The sequence below is a fragment of the Suncus etruscus genome, chromosome 13, assembly GCF_024139225.1.
Source record: "Suncus etruscus isolate mSunEtr1 chromosome 13, mSunEtr1.pri.cur, whole genome shotgun sequence".
Taxonomy (NCBI): domain Eukaryota; kingdom Metazoa; phylum Chordata; class Mammalia; order Eulipotyphla; family Soricidae; genus Suncus; species Suncus etruscus.
The window spans coordinates 30,095,064-30,119,965 of record NC_064860.1 but is presented as its reverse complement, the minus strand read 5'-3'; the positions used below and the strand labels follow the sequence as shown (position 1 = coordinate 30,119,965).

At 37.7% G+C, this 24,902-nt stretch overlaps 1 protein-coding gene across 2 annotated transcripts in view; it reads right to left on the bottom strand.

Moving 5' to 3' along the window:
* LOC126026168 (kalirin) overlaps window positions 1-24,902 on the bottom strand; it is a 549,871-nt gene that overhangs the window by 53,845 nt on the left and 471,124 nt on the right. For both annotated transcript variants that reach the window (XM_049785867.1, XM_049785868.1), the window contains exons 24-25: window positions 21,131-21,197; window positions 20,470-20,579 (exon numbers count right to left, since the gene is read on the bottom strand). In XM_049785867.1, the coding sequence (XP_049641824.1) occupies window positions 20,470-20,579; window positions 21,131-21,197 (177 nt within the window). The remainder of the gene's footprint in view (window positions 1-20,469; window positions 20,580-21,130; window positions 21,198-24,902) is intronic.

Sequence of the window (24,902 nt, the reverse complement as noted above, 5' to 3'; positions counted from 1 at the left end):
AGAACATATCTATTCCATAAGACTTACACTGAGCGATCACTTGCCACAAAACCCCTGTTGGAAGATTTGTAGATTACCTTCCGTCAAACCATAACTTGGGAAAATCTTGACTGAAACTAATAAAACAACTGGGATTCTGAGGTTAAGTATACCTTAAATTTAGAAAATGTTAGGTTAAGCTTTATTGTGGAACTTTGAACACCTATATGATGTAGCACATTCTAAATCTCTGAAGTAAACACAAATTGTAATGGTTCTCAAATGTCTTCAAAAATGTCACTTTAAATGGGAGTATCAGATTTGTTATAAAGAATAATCTAGAAATTTTACATAATCTGTCAGTTAGTGTTCCTAGCCCTAATTAGGAACCCCATTGTGTCCTGTCTTCAAGGATCAGAATCTGATTATCTACATTGTGTAAATACGCTCTGAAGGGGAAATTCTAGCACACTCAATCTGTACATCACATTTGAAATCAACTGTCCTAGATTCAGTGTTTTTTTTTAACTAAAAAAATTCTACATTGATGAAATACAATTTTAAGAAATCAGACTATTAAACATATATGCACCCAATGAGAGACCAGCAAATTATCTAATACAATTACTGACAAATCTGAAAGAAGACATCAATAATAACACAATAAATGTGGGAGACCTCAACACGGCCATGTCAACACTTGATAGGTAAACCAGACTGAAACCCAACAAAAACATACTAACCCTGAAAAGAGTAATAGAAGAAAGAGGACTAGCAGATATATATATATATATATATATATATATATATATATATATATATATATATATATATATATAGGACACTCCATCCCAAAAAACCTAGATACCCATTCTTGATCAATCTATCAATATCGTACACAACATCAACAACAAGAAAAATAAAAATCACATGATCATATCAATAGATGCAGAGAAAGCATTTCATAAGGTCCAACACCCATTCTTGATCAAAACTCTCAGCAAGATGGGAATGGAAGGAACCTTTCTCAATCTAGTTGAAGCCATCTACCACAAGCCAATGGCTTTCTCAATGGAGAAAAACTAAAAGCCTTTCCTCTAAATTCTGGTACAAGACAAGGCTGTCCACTCTCACCACTCCTCTTCAACATAGTACTGGAAGTGCTTGTATAGTGATCAGGCAAAAATAAAAGATGTCAAGAGAATACAGATAGGAAAGGAAGAAGTCAAGCTCTCACTGTTTGCAGATGACATGATACTCTACTTAGAAAACCCTAAAGACTCTACCAAAAAGCTTCTAGAAACAATAGACTCATATAGCAAGGTGGCAGGCTACAAAATTAACACACAGAAACCAATGGCCTTTTTATACACCAATAATGATAGGGAAGAGATGGACGTCAAGAAGGCAATCCCATTCACATTAGTGCCACACAAACTCAAATATCTTGGAGTCAACTTGACCAAAGACGTGAAGGACCTATACAAAGAAAACTATAAAGCCCTGCTTCAAGAAATAAGAGAAGACACATGGAAATGGAAATACATACCGTGCTCATGGATTGGCAGGATTAACATAATCAAAATGGCAATACTCCCAAGAGCATTGAACAGATTTAGTGCAATCCCTCTAAAGATACCCATGGCATTCTTCAAAGAAGTGGATAAACACTTAGGAATTTCATCTGGAACAATAAACACCCTCAAATAGCTAAAGCACTACTAGGGAAAAGGGGTATGGGAGGCATTACTTTCCCCAACTTTAAATTGTACTACAAAGCAATAGTTATCAAAACAGCATGGTATAGTAATAAAGACAGACCCTCAGATCAGTGGAATAGGCTTGAGTTCTCAGACAATGTTTCCCAAACATACAATCACCTAGTTTTGGACAAGGGAGCAAGAAATCCTAAGTGGAGCAGGAAAAACCTCTTCAATAAGTGGTGCTGGCAGAACTGGTTAGCCACTTGCAAAAAAGCAAACATAGATCCCCAGTTAACATCATGTATGAAGGTAAAATCCAAATGGATTAAAGACCTCAATATCAGACCTGATACCATAAGGTATATAGATCAACACGTAGGTAAAACATTCCATGACATTGAGACTAAAGGCATCTTCAAGGAGGAAACTGCACTTTCCAAACAAGTAGAAGCAGAGATCAACAGATGGGAATACATTAAGCTGAGAAGCTTCTGCACCTCAAAAGAAATAGTGCCCAGGATACAAGAACCACCCACTGTGTGGGAGAAACTATTCACCCAATACCCATCAGTTAAAGGGCTAATATCCAAAATATACAGGGCACTGACAGATCTTTACAAGAAAAAAAAATCTAATCCCATCAAAAAATGGCAAGAAGTAATTAACAGACACTTTGATAAAAAAGAAATACAAATGGCCAAAAGGCACATGAAAAAATGTTCCTCATCACTGATCATCAGGGAGATACAAATCAAAACAAGGATGAGATACCATCTCACACCACAGAGATTGGCACACACTACAAAGAATGAGAACAATAAGTGCTGGCGGGGATGTGCAGAGAAAGGAACTCTTATCCACTGCTGGTGGGAATGCTGTCCAGTCCAACCTCTATGGAAAGCAATATGGAGATTTCTCCAAAAACTAGAAATTGAGCTCCCATACGATCCAGCTATACCACTCCTAGGAATATACCTTAGGAACACAAGAATACTAAAAAAAAAAAAAAAAAACAAACAAAAAAAAAACCTTCCTCACACCTATGTATTTTGCAGCACTATTCAGAATAGCCAGGCTCTGGAAACAACCAAGATGCCCTTCAACAGACAATGGCTAAAGAAACTGTGGTACATATACACAATGGAATATTATGCAGCCATCAGGACAGATGAAGTCATGAAATTTTCCTATACATGGATGTACATGGAGTCTATTATGCTGAGTAAAATAAGTCAGAGGGAGAATAGTCTCACTCATCTATGGGTTTTAAGAAAAATAAAAGTCATCTTTGCAACAATCCTCAGTGAGACAGTGAGAGGAGGGTTGGAACTTCCAGCTCATTTCATGAAGCTCACCACAAAGAGTGGTGAGTGCAATTATAGAAATAACTACACTGAGAACTACCATAATCATGTGAATAAATGAGGGAACTGGAAAGCCTGTCTAGAGTGCAGATGGGCATGGGGTGGGATGAAGGAAGATTTGGGACATTGGTGGTGGGAATGTTTCACTGGTTAAGGGGGGTGTTCTTTACATGACTGAAACCTAATCACAATCATATTTGTAATCAAGATGTTTAAATAAATAAAAAATACTAAAAAAAAGAAACACAATTTTAAAATAAATAGCAGATATACTTGGTAAAGTGGAAATCACAAGAAAAATATTCCATCATGCTGGTGTTAGGGGACTGAAATAAGAATTTTGAATATGCTAAACATGTGCCATTTGAAGATATCTCCCTAGATCCCTATGATTTAACTTTTCAATAAAAAACTTTTAGACTAAAAATATCCATTTATCTAAACGTGGGCATATAAATTTAACTTTGATTAAGATATTCACTGCATCTCAAAATCATTATCAAAGTCAAGTGGCAATATCAAAACTCTATTTTGCCTTTTTATTTAAACCGTATGAAAATGACATATTACATAAGTTTGATCACTGTCATTCCACCTACTTCAAATACACATGATGAATTTAAATTAAAGTAAAAGAGGTCATAACATTTCAAAAATGATGGAACATTCTACCTCAGTTATTCAATAGAAACAACTTGGGCCTCACTATTTCAGTAATTATATAGTATAAGTTCTGAGAAAAGAAGCTAAGTAATTAGCTCAAATGTTGGTGTGAATGTCTAGGATTATTTCAGAAATGGTCAATACTTAAACAGAAAATTTAAGATTATTAAAGCCATTATCCTGCTAAATTATGTTATGCAATGTTACTTCATGAGGAAACTTATTTCCTCTGCACAGAATCCCAAGATAGGAAACCTTGAATATTTATTGATAAAAAACAAGCTTTCTGAGGTTTGTCATTAGACTTAGAGAAAAAGCACTATTCCAAAAGTAATCTGAGTCACTTTGATTGTTTTTTTCTTCTAAAGTAAATTTGGACTATAGTTTCACTGATTCTGAACAAGCATATCCTTAATCGAGGAATTTACCACAATGTCTTCAGACAGACCTTTATAAAAAGCCAAAATTTGTGTCTAAAAGGGGATGTGTGTCTGTGTATGTGCAGTGCATGTACATACATGGTTCTATTCCAAGTGTATGTTTGTGTGTGTGTATGTATGCATGTACACACTACCCAAGGCAATTCTGGAGAGGATGAGAAAGGTAATACAGACTGCAAGAAACAAAAGAAGAATAAAGAAGGGATGTAGGATCCAGAGGATGGTATCAGATTTACTGACCTGCAAGATATCCAGAACACAAACTCCTTACCAAAGCAAGACTGGTTACTACTTTCACACATGGTGGTGGAGTGGGAGAGCTGAGCCTTTTTTCTAAATAATCCATTAATGATCAGACTCAGAGCCTAAAACATCAGATAGCATTCAACAAATTCAGAATTCTATGTATGCCTGGGAAGATACAGGGTGATGGAAGGAGGGGGATTTCAGCTGTTTGATCCACTAGACTGTGTCCTGAGAGTCCCAAAGCTCTTTTCTTTCATTGTGCATCAGAAACCAGCTCAGGGTAGCAGTGAAGAGAAAGTGAGCCATGGCTTTGTAAACTCCTCTCGAGAAGTCTCCAACCCCAGAAGTGGTTACCCATGTCATTGTCTAAATGTAGGATAAATTTTAAGTATTTACCTATATATTTGATATATAATATTAAAAATAAGTTCCATATTTAGTGCGATTTCTATTGCACAATGTCCCATTAGGCAATTAGGTAATGAGTACTAAGTGTTATAACCAAATATTAATATTATATTGATATATATGCATATATAATATATATGCGAATCAAATACTTACATTTGGATATTGTCTAATACAAATAAACCAGGAAAAATGCTGAAGGTTTACTGACATGATGATCAGCAGAGATAAGAGCTAAATTTTCATAGGCCCTTCTGATAGACTATAAGACCTATCATCTGTATTAAGACCTATATAAGTCCCCAAGACTTATATAGGTCTTTAGGGCCCAAGAAAAATAAATCATAACAGGTCTTCCTTTCTTTTCTTGAAATTTGAAATATTAAGAAAATGACCATAAGATGTAATAGGAACTATGTAATTAAATTCTTTGGATATTCTAATTGGTTCGGGTAAACCATATATCTTGTAAGCCCCAGTTTTTATATAGTAGGAAGCAGAACTAGTTAGTCTTTTAAAAGCTTTTTCTAAAGTTTTGACATTTATGATCCTGTGATTTTACATACATGACACATATATAACATCAAGAACATTTGGAGGTGTGAATCAGAGGGAAAATTAGAATATACAGATTTTAAGCAAGTGGTAGGACAGGCAATGAAGAGAGACATAGCAGGGAAAGAATGAAGCAGCCTGGCTATGGGGCAGTGGGCTGCAAATTCCTTTATCACCACGAGGTGGTATCAGTGTCTCACCCTTGAATCAGTCCACAGGTTGAAAATTCAAAGTGAATCAAAGAGCCTGAGACCCAATTGGAAACTATAAAGTAAAATAAGGAAGAGTATTATCCTAGATTTGGACCTCATAGGGATCTTTAGTAATATCACCCCACTGGAAAAAGCAACAGAATAAAAATAATTAAAAAATAAGACTATCAAATTAAAGAGTTTCTGAATGGCAAAAGAAATATGGGCTAAAAAAAAAGACAGCTAACAGAATAGAAAAAATATTCACATTCAACACATCATATAAAGGCTGGATATCATTGTATATAAAATACTCACAAAGACCAACAACAGCAAAGTCCAAATATCCTATAAAAATTGAGGAGGAAAAAAATAAAATGAGAGGAAATGAACAGGCAACTCTTAGGGGAAAACAGGTGACTGATAAAAGAGCACATGAAAATGCTCAGTATCACTTATCATTAGAAAAATCCAAGTCAAAGCAACAATGAGTTACCATTCTCATACCAGTGAGAATTGCACATATCAAAACTACTGAGAGCAATCTGTGTTAGCAGGGATGTTGTGAAAAAGGAACTTTCATCTACTCCTGGTAGAAATGTTGTTTGGTACAACTTCTCTGGAAATAGTAAATAGAATCTTCAGTAAATTTAGAGTTAGATGTCATATGACCTAAAAAAAAATCCCTATTTTGGGCATATACCCCTAAGATACAACAATATTCATTCAAAAGGATATGTGCACACCATTATTTATTGCAGCAAAGCTAAGATATAGAACCAATCTAGGTGTCCAGTGACAATAAATGGATTGTGAAGATGTGATATATATGTGTGTGTGTGTGTGTGTGTGTGTGTGTGTGTGTGTGATATAAACACATATATACACAATGGAACAAGATTTAGCTGCAAGTTGCTGCAACCTGTTTGGAAATGGAAAATACCATGTTATATGAAATAAGTCAGAAGGAGAACAAAAACAGGATGATCTCACTCATCTGTGATATTTAGGATAAATGGATGAAGGAATGTAATATAATAAAGGGGAGATGCCTAGATCATTCATAGGCCCAGAAATATAGGAAGAAGAAAAGCGAGTGGAGAGGATAGAGAAAGAGATAAGAAGTAAATGGGAGCAGGGACCAAGGGGATTCAGTAACATAGTGGTGTTAAGGAATGATATTCAAACTGAATTAAAAAAGGTCTCTGTCAAGATGGCAGGATGGTGGGGTATGGGAGGGAACCTGGGAATGTTGGTGGAGGAAAGTTAACTCTGGTGGTGCGATTCTATATCTGAAACTCAACTATGAACAACTTTGTTAGGGTGCTGTAAAGAAAACAGAAATATTCCTTACCAAATAAAAAAGAACTGCAACTGGGCAGAATTTTTCCTGTATCCAATAAGAAAAATCCTAGCTTAGGCTTCAGCTTAGGATTTGAACAAAAACCAAGATCTCTAATTCCAGAGGTCTAACTTTGACAACTATGACTGAGCAGAACTTCTGAAACCAGAAGAAAAGACTATATTCTAGGTTTCATTCTAAAATCTGTGCAAAAACCATGATCACTAATTACAGATGACTGACTACAACAATCGTGACGAGCAGAACTTCTAGAATCATAAAAAAGACGCTTTCCTAGACTTGATCCTATGACCTATGCTAATACTAATTACAGAGAACTGATTTTTTCAGCCACAATTGATCAGAACATTTCCTGGCACTATAAAGAGACCTTGGGGTTCAATAATGAGCATGTCCGGAGCCTGTAGTTATTCCCATGAGAGTATGCTTCAAGGGTAGAGAAACCCTGTATCTCTTAGGCCAAGGGAATACCCTTTCTAATTTCACCAATACTTACTGTGCCTATGCAAATAAATAAAAAAGGAAGCATAAAACCTTGCCACACCAGCCCTCCTTCCCTTTTCTTTCTTATTTGTTGTTGTTTAGTAGTTGTTTATTGTGGCTGCTGTTGATCTATAGAGTGAGGAAAGGCAGAAAGCACTGATTTTTACCAATGTTCTGATACTAAAATCTGAACTTTAATGTAGTGAAACTGACAAGAGAAGTGTCTCAGTGACAAAACACTTAGCTTGATCCCGGGGTAACACACACACACACACACACACACACACACACACCAGTGGAGATTTTACAAAGAGGCAAATAAACTAGTTCCTCTCTAGGGCTCAATGCTTTTAGATTTTCAAATGAATGACTAAATTTGATTTGAATAAAATTAGCCATTAATTCTTCAAATGAAAACTGTTGACATTGGTGTGGCAGGGAATGTACATTGGTGAAGATTTTTATACATCGTATGACTGTAACTCAATCGTGAACAACTTTATCTATGAAAAGATACTGTAGAATGAACAACTTGGTAACTATGGTATTTAAATAAAAATACACACAAACAAAATTTCTTCAAATGATTATTTTAGTATTCCTGTATGTCTGGGTTTTTTTTTATGTCTGTTTTTCTATCTATATTATCACCTCACTCCCTCCATCCAATGAACATTTATTCAAATTTACTTTGCATCAAGATCTGGGGTTACAGGGTCAAAGATGCAGTCTATTGTGGAGTTCATAATTCCTGCATTTTCAAAGTTGGGTTAATGGTCATTTTATCTCTTGATTATTAGTTAGAAGTACATTTTTCTCCACTGATATAAATTTGAACAACATAACTAAAAGGATACATTATAAATACAGCAAACATTTCTTCCAGATTCCATAGTAAAAGAATATTCATTTTAATATATTCCCTTATATTATAAATATTTAAAAAAATTAGTGAACAAAATTCTAAGTACACTACAGAATTCCTTAAATCAATTCTTTGCTTTTAAGTCCCACCCCCCCACACACACACACTCGCCTGCCCTGCTGGCCTTGCCTTAAATGAATTCTTATTTGTTGTTCCAAAATTAGTGGATTTGGAAATCATAAAAATAAATGGTAATGGGTGGGGAGATAGTATTGTGGAAAAGGCACTTACTTGCCTTGCATGCAGACAATCCTGATTCAATCCCTGGCATTACATGGTTCTCCAAGCACAGTTAGAAACCTCCAGGAACAGAGCTGGAAGTAGCACCCGAGCACTTGCAGGTATGACCCCCAAACCCCAATTCCTCTCATCAGAAACCCAAACCATACAATAAAAGCCTTTAGGGAGGCTTGAACAGGGTTTTCTGTGCGGCTTGGGTGAGAGTTTTGCTCCCTTGTGCGGCTCGGGGGAAACTTTGTTTCCTGTTTGGCTTGGGTGAGAGTTCCCTCCCTTGTGCGGCTCAGAGGAAACTTGGTTCCCTGTGCGGCTTGGGTGAGAGTTTTGCTCCCTTGTGCGGCTCGGGGGAGACAGGGTTTTCTGTGTGGCTTGGGTGAGAGTTCCCTCCCTTGTGCGGCTCGGAGGAAACTTTGTTTCCTGTGCGGCTTGGGTGAGAGTTTTGCTCCCTTGTGCGGCTCGGGGGAGACAGGGTTTTCTGTGCGGCTTGGGTGAGAGTTTTGCTCCCTTCTGCGGCTCGGGGGAAACTTGGTTCCCTGAGCGGCTTGGGTGAGAGTTTTGCTCCCTTCTGCGGCTCGGGGGAAACTTGGTTCCCTGAGCGGCTTGGGTGAGAGTTTTGCTCCCTTGTGCGGCTCGGAGGAAACTTGGTTCCCTGTGGGGCTTGGGTGAGAGTTTTGCTCCCTTGTGCGGCTCGGGGGAGACAGGGTTTTCTGTGCGGCTTGGGTGAGATTTTGCTCCCTTGTGCGGCCTGGGGGAGACTTTGTTTCCTGTGCGGCTTGGGTGAGACTTTGTTTCCTTGTCGTCAGGACCAACTCCCCCCCCCCCCCCAGTGAGTCCCTTCCCCCGGGTGGGCGCCTGGAAAGGCAAGTTGAGCAACCGGAATAGTCGGGGGAGATAGGGCCAGCTATCTGGACTCTCAGGTGACCTAGAGCAATCCACCCCCTTGGGCCCTGGAGCGGATCAGGGACTCCCCAAGGGTGAGGGCAGAGCCTGAAAGGGTAGACTGAGGGAACTCCTTCAAGGGAGGTTTGGAGGGGGCGGAAATCCATTGACTCCCAGAGAAAGGAGGGGGGATTGAGAGCTAGGCTCAACAGCGCCAGTAACCATTGTGGCCAGGAGTGGAACTGCACCACTGACAGAAATAAGGAGCAGAAAAGGGAAAAGACCCACAGCAGGAAGGCTGAACTCTAGGAAGCAAAGGGGAGGAGAAAGGGCTAGGCTCAACAAACTCACCCAACAGGCCCCTCTAGAAACACCTTCAGGAAGGGGTCAAAGCAGGCCAAAATTAGAAGCCACAGCACTCCAAAATACACCATTAAATACAAAGAACAATGCATAAAGCAAGGAAATCGCTAATAACTGGAGACACCATGACAAACCCTATCAAATTTCCAAGTCCACCAAAACGCACAGATCCACGGGAAGAAGACCTAAAAGCTATCATGAGGAAGGAAATGCAAGAATTAATAAAAGAATTGAAAGAAACCCTAGCAACCGAGTATAAGAAATCCATGGACGAACGAATCAGCCAAATTAAAGAAGAAATGTCAAAGAACATGAGAGATTCCATACAAAAAGAAGTGAAGGACTTAAAAGACAAAGTAGCAAGTCTTATGAGCAGAAACACAGAGTTGGAGAAGCACATCGAAGAACTCGAAGGAAAACTACAATCAAAAAATGATCAAGAAACCAACAAAGAAATAAAAGGCAAAGCACTGGAAGGAAAAATCCAATATCTAATGAACAAAGACAAAAGAAACAATCTAAGAATTGTGGGTATACCAGAAGGGGAGGAAATAGGGAAGGGGGAAGAACAGGTAGTCAGGGAGATAATAACAGAGAACTTCCCCACACTCTGGAAAGACACTTCAGGACAAATCCAGGAAGTCAAGAGAGTCCCTAATAAAATAGACCCTAATAAACCCACACCAAGACACATAATAATCCAAATGGCAAAAAACAAAGAGAAAGAGGAACTCCTAAAGGCAATAAGGGAGAAAAAAAACTCTCAAGTACAAAGGAAAGGACATAAGAATCAAACCGGATCTTCCATTTGAAATAATTCAAGCAAGAAGACAGTGGAATGACATATTTACACGACTGAATGAAAGAAACTTCCAACCCAGGGTCTAATACCCAGCAAAACTATCATTCATATGGGAGGGCAGACTAAAAACATTCTCAAACATGAACGAACTTGAACTATTTGTGCAAACTAAGCCGATCCTAAGCGACTTACTCAGAGATGAATTACACAATCCAAACCCCCGATTGTAACAACAACCACTGCACACAATACAACTGCACAACAGTCCTCTCTATCAATAATTTCCCTAAATGTGAATGGACTAAACTCTCCATTTAAAAGACACATAATAGAGAACTGGGTTAGGAAAAATAAACCGGACTTCTGCTGTCTGCAAGAAACACACCTACAGCTACAGGATAAGCACAGGCTTAGAATAAAAGGATGGAAAGTAATTATTCAGGCCAATGGAAAACAAAAAAGAGCAGGGACAGCCATTCTTATATCAGACCAAATTGTATTCAACCTCAAGAAAGTGATCAGAGACAAAGAGGGACACTACTTACTGATCAGGGGAACATTAGATCAAGAAACACTAACCCTGATCAATATCTATGCACCTAATGTAGAGTCAGCAAAATATGTGAGGCAACTACTGGCAAACCTGGAGAAACACATGAAGGGAAATGTGATAATAGTAGGGGACCTCAATACTCCACTATCACCACTGGACAGATCCACCAAACAAAAAAATAACAAAGAAATAAGAGCTCTAAATGAAAAATTAGAAGATTTAGGGCTAATAGATTTATATAGAGCCCTCCATCCCCAGAAAGCAGAATACACATTCTTCTCAAACCCACATGGAACCTTCTCCAGAATAGACCATGTATTAGGATACAAAGCCAACCTATATAAGACCACAAAGGTAAGGATCATAAGAAGTACCCTTTCAGATCACTATGCAACAGAGGTTAAAATTGATGTCAAGAAGAAGCAATGGAGGAAAACTAGTACCTGGAGATTAAACAACATCCTGCTCAACAACAGCTGGATCAAAGAACAACTCAAGGAAGAAATAAAAAGATTCCTTGAGACAAATGACAATGAAGAGACAACATGTCAAAATTTATGGGACACAGCAAAAGCAGTAATTAGGGGGAAACTCATAGCAATAGAGGCCTATGTCAAGAAACAGGAAAATAACAAAACCAACAGTTTAAAAGATCACCTCAAAGAATTGGAACAACAGCAACAGAGAAATCCAACCACAACCAGAAGGCAAGAAATAATAAAAACCAGAGCAGAAATAAACAACATCGAAACCAAGAAAACAATACAAAAAATCAATGAGACCAGGAGTTGGTTTTTCGAAAAAATAAACAAGATAGACAAACCATTGGCAAAACTCACCAAAAAAAAAGAGGGAAAACACCCAAATCAACAGGATCACAAATGAAAGGGGAGAGATTACAACAGAACCCCAAGAAATACAACATATCATGAGATCATACTATGAACAACTATACTCAACTAGGCTAGAGAACCCAGTAGAAATCGACAGATTCTTAGACAAACACCCTCTTCCAAGACTGGAAAAGGAAGATCTAGAAAGCCTAAACAGACCAATCACCTCAGAGGAAATTGAAGACGTAATTAAAAAACTCCCTAAGAACAAAAGCCCAGGCCCAGATGGATTTACAAGTGAATTCTATCAAACATTTCAAGAAGACTTACTACCACTTTTCCATAGGCTTTTCCAAACCATAGAAAAAACAGGAATCCTCCCCAACTCTTTTTATGAGGCTAATATCACACTCATTCCCAAAGAAGGCAAAGACACCACCAAAAAAGAAAACTACAGACCAATCTCACTAATGAACATAGATGCAAAGATACTTAACAAAATCTTAGCAAACCGAATTCAGCACTTCATCAAAAAGATCATACATCACGACCAAGTGGGATTCATACCAGGAATGCAAGGTTGGTTCAACATACGCAAATCAATCAATTTGATACATCACATCAACAACACGAAAGACAAAAACCACATGATCATATCAATCGATGCAGAGAAGGCATTTGACAAAATCCAACATCCTTTCATGTTAAAGACACTCAGAAAAATAGGGTTAGAAGGAACTTTCCTCAAGATAGTTACAGCTATATATGAAAAGCCAACAGCCAACGTTATACTTAATGGCGAGAAACTAGAAGCATTCCCACTAAGGTCAGGAACTAGACAAGGCTGTCCACTCTCTCCACTCTTATTCAATATAACCTTAGAAGTCCTAGCAATAGCAATCCGACAAGAGAAGGGAATCAAAGGAATTCAAATAGGGAAAGAGGAACACAAGCTATCTCTATTTGCCGACGATATGATGATATACATTAAAAACCCTAAAGAGTCCACAGTAAAACTCCTAGAAACAATCAGCCAATACAGCAAAGTGGCTGGATACAAAGTCAATACACAAAAGACAGTAGCGTTTCTATATACAAAAAATGAAGTTGAGGAGAGAGAGATTAAAAATACAATTCCATTTAAGATAGTATCAAAAAATATCAGGTATCTAGGAATTAACCTTACAAGAGAAGTGAAAGACCTATACCAGGAAAACTTCAAAACACTCCAGAAAGAAATTGAAGATGATCTAAAGAAATGGAAGAACATCCCATGCTCATGGATAGGTAGAATTAACATAATCAAAATGACTATCCTACCCAAACTCCTATATAGATTTAATGCAATCCCTATCCAAATCCAGACACAATTCTTTAAAGAATTAGAACAATCATTAACAAAATTCATCTGGAACCACAAAAGACCCAGGATAGCCAAACACATACTGAAAAACAAGAAGCTGGGTGGAATCTCCTTACCTAACTTGAAACTATACTATAAAGCCATAGTAATCAAAACAGCATGGTACTGGAACAGAGACAGGACTTCAGACCAGTGGGTCAGGACAGAATTCCCAGACATAAACCCCCAGATATACAGCCAACTAATATTTGATAAAAGAGGCAAGAATCTGAAATGGAACAAAGAAAGCCTATTCAACAAATGGTGTTGGCACAACTGGAAAACCACATGTATGAAAGTGAAAATCAACCCATACCTCACTCCTTATACAAAAGTCAACTCAAAATGGATCAAAGACCTTGAAATCAGACCCGAATCTATAAAGTTTATTGAGAATAAAATAGGGAGAACACTCGAAGACCTATATATCAAAAAGGTCTTTGAGAATGGAGCACCAATGGCAAGAACCTTAGCAGCAAACATAAACAAATGGGACTACATCAAACTAAAAAGCTTCTGCATGGCGAAAGAAACCTTACTTAATGCAAGAAGACAGTTAACAGAATGGGAAAAAATCTTTTCACTAGACATATCAGATAAAGGGCTGATATCTAGAACTTACAAAGCACTCAGAAAACTGAGCCCCTCAAAACCAAACAAAGCCATAAAAAAATGGGGAGAAGAAATGAATAGACACTTCTCTGAGGATGACAGAAGGATGGCTAACAAACACATGAAAACATGCTCACCTTCACTCATCATCAGAGAGATCCAAATCAAGACAACAATGAGATACCACCTTACACCAGTGAGGATGGCTCACATCAAAAATACTGAGAACAATCTTTGTTGGCGTGGATGCGGTATGAAGGGAACTCTCATCCACTGCTGGTGGGAATGCCCCCTAGTCCAACATCTATGGAGAACAGTCTGGAGAGTACTCAAAGAACTCAGAATTGAGCTCCCTTTTGACCCAGCAATTGCACTCCTAGGTATATACCCCCAAGTTGGAAGAACATTCATTCCAAAATACGTGTGCACCCCACTATTTATCGCAGCACTCAGTATAATAGCCAAATCTTGGAACCAACCGCGATGTCCAACAACAGATGAATGGATCATTAAGATGTGGTATCTATACACAATGGAATATTACATGGCAGTCAGAAATGATACAATCACAGATTTTGCAGCAACGTGGATGGACTTAGATCATGTTATGTTAAACGAAGTAAGTCAGAAGACAAAAGATAAACACAGAATGGTAGCACTATTCTGAAGCACATAGAACATACATCTCAATCACAACTAATACTTAACAATCAAATAACAGGGTCTAACAGGGTAGAAACTCCAACCACTGTAATAGTCAACATATACCTCGGAACAGTGCCCAAAACACATGAAAAAGGAACAACACAAACTCGCGACTACACATTATACCACAAAGAAAACAGCAACACCAGAACAGCAGCATAGAGAGAACAGGTACGTAATTAACCTTCTACAATAATGGCCCATAATAATCATGTAGAGATTGTATACAGGAACACAGGTAAAGAATACCAAGGCAAACCACTGGCTCCAATGGAAACATCCCATAAAACTACGTATTAATGCCTCTATCTTACTATATTTAAAATAACCTCTCAGCTTTTCTGTCCACAGGCGTTCTTGGATACAAAGGGCAGACAAGCTAAGATGGCAACTCGGGATACCACACGAGATACCATACCCAGTTTGCACTACGAGTTGGCCCTGAGAAAACTCTTTAACATACACTTTATCCCTAGGTTTACCTTCTTTTAGGGTTTCAAGCACGTGACCAGTCAGACCACCGAAGCAGTAACAGCGACGTACAGACCCAAACTACATGCTCTATTCACTGAACACATTCAAGCAAACCAGCATTCCCTTGCTATTTTCTCCTCTCTTCTCACCACTTTCTTGGTATTTTTTTCTTTTCTATTCTTTTCTTTACTTTCTATCCTTTTTCTTCTCCCTTTCTTTCTAATATATTTTTCTCTTTTCTCCCTCCCTACCCCTTCCATACACCTTACCCTTTCCCCCCTCTGGAACTATCCCTCCACCCCTCAATCCCATCCAGACCTCCCTCTATATTAAAACACTTCACCCTCAGTCCTTAATCTATTAGGCAACAAGATCGACCTCCTACCCCAACGAACCAATACCCAGCACCCAAGAGAAGGGACACCCAGTCAAACCCACACGTCGTCCCAGGCAAGAAAAGACAGCCAACTCCCCTGCGGACTCATGCTGCGAGGCCCTCCCTACCAACTCCCCCTAACATGGACTGTTTCTTGAAACCGGACCTAGGTCCAAAAGTATCCCCAATGCAAGAACTCTTCCAAAACCTCCCTGCCGCAAATTTTTACCAACCTGAAGAAGGTCAGGGGGTGTGATAGGAAGATGCCTGGGAACCCACACATCACAAGAAAAACCCAAAAGACAATGGGAAAAACTGTACTTCCAACATAGGCATAAGACCTGGAATACACCACTTCGTTATCTGCTCTCCCCAAATGTAAGGTAGTCTTTTGCACCACTTTGGTCCTTTAAAAACTTCGCTAACTCATTTTCGTTCTTTTTTTTTTCCTCTTAAATTTATTTATTTATTTTTTTAAATGTTGGTCCTATATATACATTTGTGAGCACATACGTTTTTATTTATTTTATTATTATTATTATTATTTTTTTTTTATCATTTTTGGGTATGTGACCTGTGTCTGTTATCCCCTCTGTCCACCCCCAACCACACCGACAATACAATGTGGCTCCACCTCCCCCTGCAAAGACACACTAAATAATGGGGAAACCTTACATATAAAAAAAAAGAGCTCTTATCTACTAGAGATGGGAACTCATAGTTGTTTACAATACAGGGGTATCTCCTACCTTGAAAATATGTCATGTGGAATCACTTAGACCTCAGATGATTAGATGCCATTCATCCAGCCTTGAACCCTGGATCCCAGACATAGAATCGGCACAGCTCTTCACAACAGCTACAGGAAACAAACTCCATCCGGAACAGCCTTAATACTGCGGGGTCAACAACAAGGACCAGCTCTAACATGATATCCTGACAAAGAGGAAAATGTGAACAACTTGACCTTAGAGCAGATTAGCCTACCTTACCAGCTAACGACAAGACAAAACCAGAAGACTCGGCACCCTTTGGTAGGTCCAAAAGCCAAGATCGTGACTTACAGATGACTGGCTACTAGAACCACGACCAGACAGTATACATCTTGGGACCAATAAAAAAGCCCTAGTTTAGGGTTTGAACTATGACTTGCACAATAAGCATGACCCCCAGTCCCAAAGGTCTGACAGAGACAACTGCAACAGAATGGGCCTTCTGGAAGCACAAAGAAAGACGCTAACCTAGGTGCCATCCTAGGTTCAGTGCAAAGACCAAGGTCACCAACCACAGAAGATGGACTAAAACGACACTGAGGTAACAGAACCTCTAGAACCACAAAGACTGACCTCACCATAAGTCCTACCTCAGGATCGGTGCAGATACTGAGACCTCTAAACACAGAGCTCTGAGTGTATCACCCTGGACAGAACAGAAGTCTTCCACACGCCAAAAAACACCACCAGGAGAATAAATGATCCTGAGCAAAGTCTGGAGCTGATCCCATGACAGTATACTCCAAGGACGGAGAAACCCCATATTTCTTAGGCCATGTGAATTCCTTTTCGAATGACCCCAATATTTACTGTGCCAGGGCAGGAGGGGAAAAAACAAAAATACAAAAAGCACAAAAACTTAGTATTTTATATATATGTATATATATGTGTGTGTATATATATATATATACATATATATCTTTTACCTTCATTTATTATTGTTATTATTATTTTTATTTACCTATCTATTTTGGTCGATTTCTCTGTTTGGGTGTGATTATTGAAATCGTCGTCCCCAATTATACTTATTTTTTTCTATTCTTTTCTTTTCCCTCGTTATGTGCTATGCCATGTTTCTTATTTCAAGACCATGGCGTGTTTTTGGTTTGTTTGTTTATTTTTGTTCTGCTTTTTGTTTGTTTGTTTGTCTGTCTGTTTTGCTTTGTTTTTCGGCTGTTTTTTTGTGGTGCTTATCGATATAGCTGGAGTCCTCACTGGATAATTGACACTTTTTTTGGTACTGGTGGAGTGTTTCACCTTCTTTCTCTCCTTCATCTCCCAAATCGATGATGAGAGCCTCTAGAAGGATTCCACCCATTTTGGGAGTATTAGACTCTTACCCCAGTTTATTTATCTTCTCCTTCTCAGGCAAAACCACACAACTTGAACTAGCTAGTCCTGCCTACAGTTAGAGGGGGAGATAAGGGAGGCATCAAGACCAAACAGGTGCAAGACTACTAAGTAGTGGGTTGGATACAGAGGGGACCACATATTCTAGCCGCCCTGGGGGTGAGGGAAGAGGAAATGGGAGGTAGGACAACAACGGAGGGGTAGGGAGGACAATTTGGGGATGGGAATCCCCCCTGATTTTATGTAAATATGTACCTAAAATGTTATTGTCAACAATATGTAAGACACTATGATCAAAATAAAAATTATATTAAAAAAAATTAAACTAACCAAATCGTTCAAATAAATATACAAATACATTTATTGCATTACCCATACATGTAATAGTGTTGCTATGCAGGTGCTATAAATAAGGCTTTGACAACAGTTTATGGGTAAATGTTTATACAATGATGGTAAATGAAAAATAGAACCTATAACCGAAAATACATTATGTTTGCAATGGCCAAATATATTTATGCAATTATACATATATAAGAAATAAATATATGTGATTCTAAAAAAAAAAGCCTTTAGGGAGGCTTGAAAGGGGTTTTTATGAAAATAATCTATTTCTACTTTCATAATGCCTCTTTCAGTTGCTTAGAGTTTTATGTTTGTTTCTTCTTTTTAATGTTATACACAGATAACATTATTAAGATACTGGGGAGTTTTGTTGTTATTAATTTACTCATATATTTAGAGAATTTAGCATTTTATAGTTGAATTTTAATTTTTAATTAGTTTTTATAACTACATTTTGTAATCAGTAGATTTTTAAAAACTAAACAGAAAACTACCAAACTTCTTACTTTGGTTTTTCTAGGGTAATATAGAGAAAGAAAAAAAAAAAGAAATGCTTATTCTAGAAATACAGTTGGTCAATTATGAAATACATATTCTTTTTCCTCATACAATAATTTGGTAAAAGCAGAACTCAGGAAAAATACCTATTATGATCTCTTGATTATTACACATTAAATTTGGTAAGAACAGAAGAGAAGTGAGACTTGTTGACTAAATCTCAAGTGATAAACCAAAGAAGTAAAAAAAACAGAATCACTGTCTACCAACTTGTTGTCTTTTCAGATATTTTGGGTTATACGAATAATGTAAATTTGGTCTTAGACAAAATTTGATATAAGTGGTCAAGTGATATAAGTGACTTTCTTAGATCTTATTAAATCTTATTATTCAGAACAGAATATAATTATGTCCAGAGATTTACAAATACCAAATGTGGAGTGTTAATAATATTTGTAATTGAAAAAAGAAATACTGGGGAATTTCATAAAGCAATCTAGAAAGTTAGAAGGCATTTTTCCCCTGCCAGAATTTATTAGTCTGATAACCTAAGATTAGCATGATACATATATTTTGTTCTCTTTAAATATACTATTTAGTGATATAAGTGGAATTAATCCTCAGGAGGGTACAAGAAGGGACTAACTCCTCTCTACGTATTTAGACCACTGGAACCTAAAACTCTTCTAATACCTAATTCTTAACTGCTTTTTCCTTTTCTTAGCAAAGTGCACCACTGATGGCTCCTTTCTAGTACTTGTGCTATCCAGTACAGTGGGCATGTGCCATTTAGGTTTACTAAGTTAAATAAAGTTAAGAAATCAGTGTCCTCAACAGTAGCTATTAGACACAGTAGCTGCTATAGAAAACAGCACAGTGTAGAATATTTTCTTCCCTGTGGCTGTTCTTCCTGCACACATGGCCTCTTCAGAAACTCCCAAAGCCAGTGGTTTTACCCCCAGCATGACTAAATAATCTAGTAAAAAAAAAAAAAAAAAACTTGTACTAATGACAGCAGGACTTTCTCTGAATTATATCCTACAATCTTGAATCTCTATTTTTAGCCCTTCTCTACAACTAGGTTTCTGAGTAAGTGCTAGAATTTCATGCTAATATTCCTTGTGTCCTAAGATTTCTCTTATTAGCATTTTGTAAATTAAGTTATTTCTATTAGTTGTTTACATAATCAAATCATTTGCTGACTCCCTGTTTAACAAAGGAACATTATTTTGCATGCTATGGAAAAAAAAAGAAAAGTTGGGAGCTGGTCAAAATGAATTGTGATGTTTTAGGACTCCACAGTTTTATTTATTTCACCAAAACATAGTTGAATTTTCTATAGAAAATGTATTTTATTGGGTATTTTGGCTATCTATCTATCTATCTGTCTGTCTGTCTGTCTGTCTGTCTATCTATCATCTATCTATCTATCTATCTATCTATCTATCTATCTATCTATCTATCTATCTATCTATTCTTGTTGTTTCAGTTGAGGGTGAGGATATTAGAGTAGTAAGAGATGAACAATATTTAGGTTGAAAGAAAATATGAAAAATTTGAAACCCAAGGCCATCAGTGGACTCAAGGTAGCCTTAAATGGAGTCCAACGTTAGGTTTTCACCACATGCTTTAATGAGAGGTTACTTTTATTTCCTTAAATCCTAGTTGCCATTCTGATTAGGTAAGAAGATGCTAGTAGGGGTGTCCCCCAGGAAAATTACAGAAGAATGTAGTTACTTAAATTTGCTCTCTATTAGGAAGTGTGGATAAATACAGAGAAAGACACATGAATGAAAAAAAAGTTTGAGAGCAATTCATGTAAAATACCTGCCAGATAGTACCTTACCAGACAAGATTTGCCTATCAGCATTTTCCACTTGGTAGGAGCCCCATTTCCAGGTAGCTATAGCCCTAAAGGTGTGCCACTGAAACCCAACACCAACCTACTTGTTATGAAAATCGTAGATCTCCTGGATGTTGCCAAAGATGATATGTTCTTTATTTAGGATCCCAGGGGGGATCTCCTCCACACCACTGGTCATTTCCCAAAGATAGGTCTGTAAGATAGCAAGTTTCATCACTGTTAAGTACAGCCACTAGAAACAGACAGAATATGCAGGCCTTCCAACTTGAAGGGTAGGACACAATGGGACTCACATAGCACATAAAAAGATGGTGTGAATAAGGAGCAATGGAGGAAAGAAAAGTTGATGTCCTGTTATCTTGAACTGTTGCACCATTGCTAGGGAAACAGTACAGATTCCACATTCTTCTAGTTATGTATTAAATATACATGTGTTTGAGTGGGTGTCAGGGGAGAATGCAGATTCTTAAACTCAAGTTCACTAAGCATGATATTTATTTTAAATTCAGATATCTTATATCCTCTGTCCCCTCCCCAATCCTGTTTCCAGTCTGAGAATTTCTCGGCAAAATCACTTTAAGCTCCCAGCAAATACTGTTGCCTCTGGGAGGATATTTTTCCCCAACTGGCTTTTCTGTTCTGAAGCTCAGGATGCAGAAGGCACTGAGCTCCTCTCAAGGATTCAGTACTGGCAAGGATGTCCTTTTTCCTTACTTTTGTAAATTGATTGTTGTGCAGACTCACCTCCAAACACTCATGCAAGTCCCTTACATAAGCCTTTTCTGTCTGAAGCAATTCAGCCATAATGAATCTAGAAGGAAACAAAGGAACTTTAGTTGGTTAGAGATAAATCACTCCCTTGCTTGAAATTTCACTTTCTACCTCAGCATTCATGACATTCTTGAATGTTCTTTTTTTCTATTTTATCAACAACTTAAGTCTTCTCCTTTCTCCAAAACTCCTCACCTCTGAGTATTTTACTTTGGTCATTAGCTCTGTCTCTCTTCAACATATTTGTGTATAGTCAGGTCCATATTCCCTCCTCACCTCAGTCCTACCATTCTATGCTTCTGTAATGGCATATGTTTTGTGTGTTCACAATGATGTGTGTGAGCAGAAGTAGGAAGCACCAGTTTCTAATTTACAGCATCACCACCTAGTAGCTAAAATCTCTATCTCTGACATCAGGGCTCTTTTAGAGAGTTGTTGACTTAAACCATAACAGTTCACATGACTATGTTACAAACATGTTTAAGAGCCAGGAACAAGTCCCCAAGAAAACACCACTGAGACTAGAGGTTAGCAAACTCTTTCTGTTAAGAATCAGACATAAACTGTTTTTTTTTTTTTTTTTGCTATTCAATCCTTGGTACATCAGGTAATTCTGCTGTGAAAGGAGAAACAACCTAATGTTAAAAAGAAAAGTGTCGGGGTTGGAGTGATAGATAGCACGGGATGTTTGCCTTGCATGCAGCTGACCCAGAATGGACCCGGGTTTGATCCCCAGCACCCCATATGGCCCCCTGAGCCTGCCAGGAGCGATTTTTGAGTGCAAAGCCAGGAGTAACCCATGAGCTATGCCAGATGTGGCCCCCACACACATACACACACAAACAAAAAAACAAAACAAAAACAAATACAAGAATCTGAACTGGAGAGATAGTATAATGTATAGTATATTCACCTCCCAGTAGCCAGCCCTGGTTAAATTTCCCAGCACCCTATATGGTTCCCCAAGCACTGCCAGGAGTAATTTCTAAACACAGAGCTAGAAGGAAGTCCTGAATATCTCTGCGGATATGTTTACACACACACACACACACACAGACACACACAAGTGTCTGTATCCAATCATAACTGTATATATGGACACTGGATTTGACTTTTGTCAAATTTCAAATGTCACAAAAATATGATTATTCCTTTATTTCCCCCCAAATATTAAATATACAAAAGAAGTATTAGTGTATAGGCTTATATAAAGCTAGGTGGTGGTTTACATAGATCTGGCCTGGTTACATAACCTATACTTTATTTAACACTATTTCTATAGGTATTACATATATAATACATATATATTACATATATAAATTACATATATAAATATATAAATATAAAAATTACATATATAAATTGATGTGATGCAGAGGAGCACTGTGGTAACAGGCATAGTACAATTTGCAATGTTAACTGCCTACTTTTACATTATACATCTACAAGGAGAGGGTACTTCCTCCCTGAACTCTCAAATAAACGGCATCGTGTATTTGTGCTTCATGATTTCACCATATTATAGCCGCTTCATTTTTGTTTCTGCTTATTTTAGTTTGTGGCCATACCTACTGTGGGCTTATTCCTGGCTCTGGGATTGTTTTTGGTGGTGCTCAGGGGATCATAATCGGGTACCAGTGATTGAAAATGGGTACAGTCATTGCAAAGCAAATACTTTAAGGCCATGCACTATGTCTCCATCTCCCTGCTTCATTTTTTAGGGAGAGATCACACCCATTGGTACTTAGGGTTACTCCTGCCTTGGTGCTTGGGACTGAACCTAAGCCTCCTGCATAAAAAACCTGCTCTTAGTGCATTGAGTTATCTCTTTGGCCCTGGCACAAAATTTCATTATAAGTGATCTTTTCTAGTTGGCATACAATATACAGCGGAATTCAATGTTGTATAAAGTACATATTTACATGCTTTTTAAAAATCTTCTTATCATATTTTATGGCAACTCACAAAAGAAACCTTATTCCGGGTATTTCATTATATAAGAATTTTGAGAAAGATTGCTTACATAGTATCCTCTACTGGAAAGTTCACAATAAATATCAAAATAAGCAGTATCTTACCCAGGGTCCTTATATTTTTATACATGAGTGAAGGGCCTCCCAGCAGTGCATAGGTGAGCCAGAGACCACTACCAATAATACTCAGTCTGTTGAGGTGGTTCGATGCCCACTTTCACTGGGGTGGAGCTAGAGGTCATCAGGGACATTCTGGCATCATCAGGGAGTCATAAAGTGTCACCTTGATCATTGAAAATATCCCTTCAACTCATTCTTTTTGGGAATTTTCCTTAAAGCCACACACTATCCTAGTAATAGACTACCTATTAAAACTAATTGATTCAAAATAATTTGGCAGAATAGATGTTACTTAGCTTCTAGAGTTGGAAAAACAAAATAGATTAAAACTTTGTCATTCAATAGAAGTAGGGCTTGTTTCTCAGAGCCTCAGCCTCCTATATAACAGCTAGACACACAGGACTGCTGCAAGCAAGACATTTTAACTCAGATTGTGAACACTTTGGGCCCTCAGTGAACTTGGAAAGGATGACAAAAGGACATGATATGATACATAATGAAAAGCTGACTTGGATTTTACTGACTTTGGCTTCTTGCATTCTACATTCCTCTTGCTTTTTTCTTCATCTGCTTCCTGTAGTTTTGTTGTTTCATTCTTTATGATTGCTCGCCAGTACACCAATGCTATATGTTCCATTTTTTAATGTTTTCCAGCAAACATTTACTCTCTCCATGTTATTCAGAGTCTCATTGAGTGAGAGTGACTGTGTCTGTGTATGTTCAGTAAGAAGGTTTGATAAAATTTGGTCACTTCATTTTCTTCCTTGTTATGGATTGAATTGTGTTCCACTCAAAATACATAATTAAAGCCTCAACCCTAGAACCTCAGAATGTGACCTTGTTTGGAAATATTGCTATCATTGATGTAATTAAATGACATCAAAGTAAATTGACTCTTATAATCAATGTCTGGGTCCTCACAATTGATCTGACAATACTAATCTTAGACTCTCCCAAATTGTGAAACCTGTCCAATTTTTCAGGCTTTGTTAGCACAGTCTAAGTACATTAAACACACTTATTTTTATATCTATCTTATCTAGTCTTCAAATTTTTCCTTGCTTTTTAAAAAATTAATATCTTTATTTAAACACCGTGATTACAAATACAGTTATAGTTGGGTTTCAGTCATGTAAGAACACCATCCCCTTTCACCAGAGCAACATTCCCATCATCAATGTCCCAATTCTCCATCCTCCCCACCCCACCCCCACCTAAACTCGAGACAGGATTTCTACTTCTCTCATTCATTCCATTGTTATTATAGTTCTCAATGGAGTTATTTCTCTAACTGCATTCATCACTCTTTTTGATGAGCTTCATGTTGTGAGCTGGACCTCCTAGCCCTCCTCTCTTTTGTCTCTTGGAATTATTGTAAACATTTTTTTTAGTTTTCTTAAAACCCATAGATGAGTGAGATTATTCTGCATCTATCTCTCTCCCTCTGACTTATTTCACTCAGCATAATAAATTCCATGTACATCCATGTATAAGAAATTTCATGACTTCATCTCTCCTGACGGCTGCGTAATATTCCATTGTTCATATGTACCACAGTTTCTTTAGCCATTCATCTGTTGAAGGCATCTTGGTTGTTTTCAGAGTCTGGCTATTGTAAATAGTGATGCAATGAATATAGGTTTGAGGAAGGG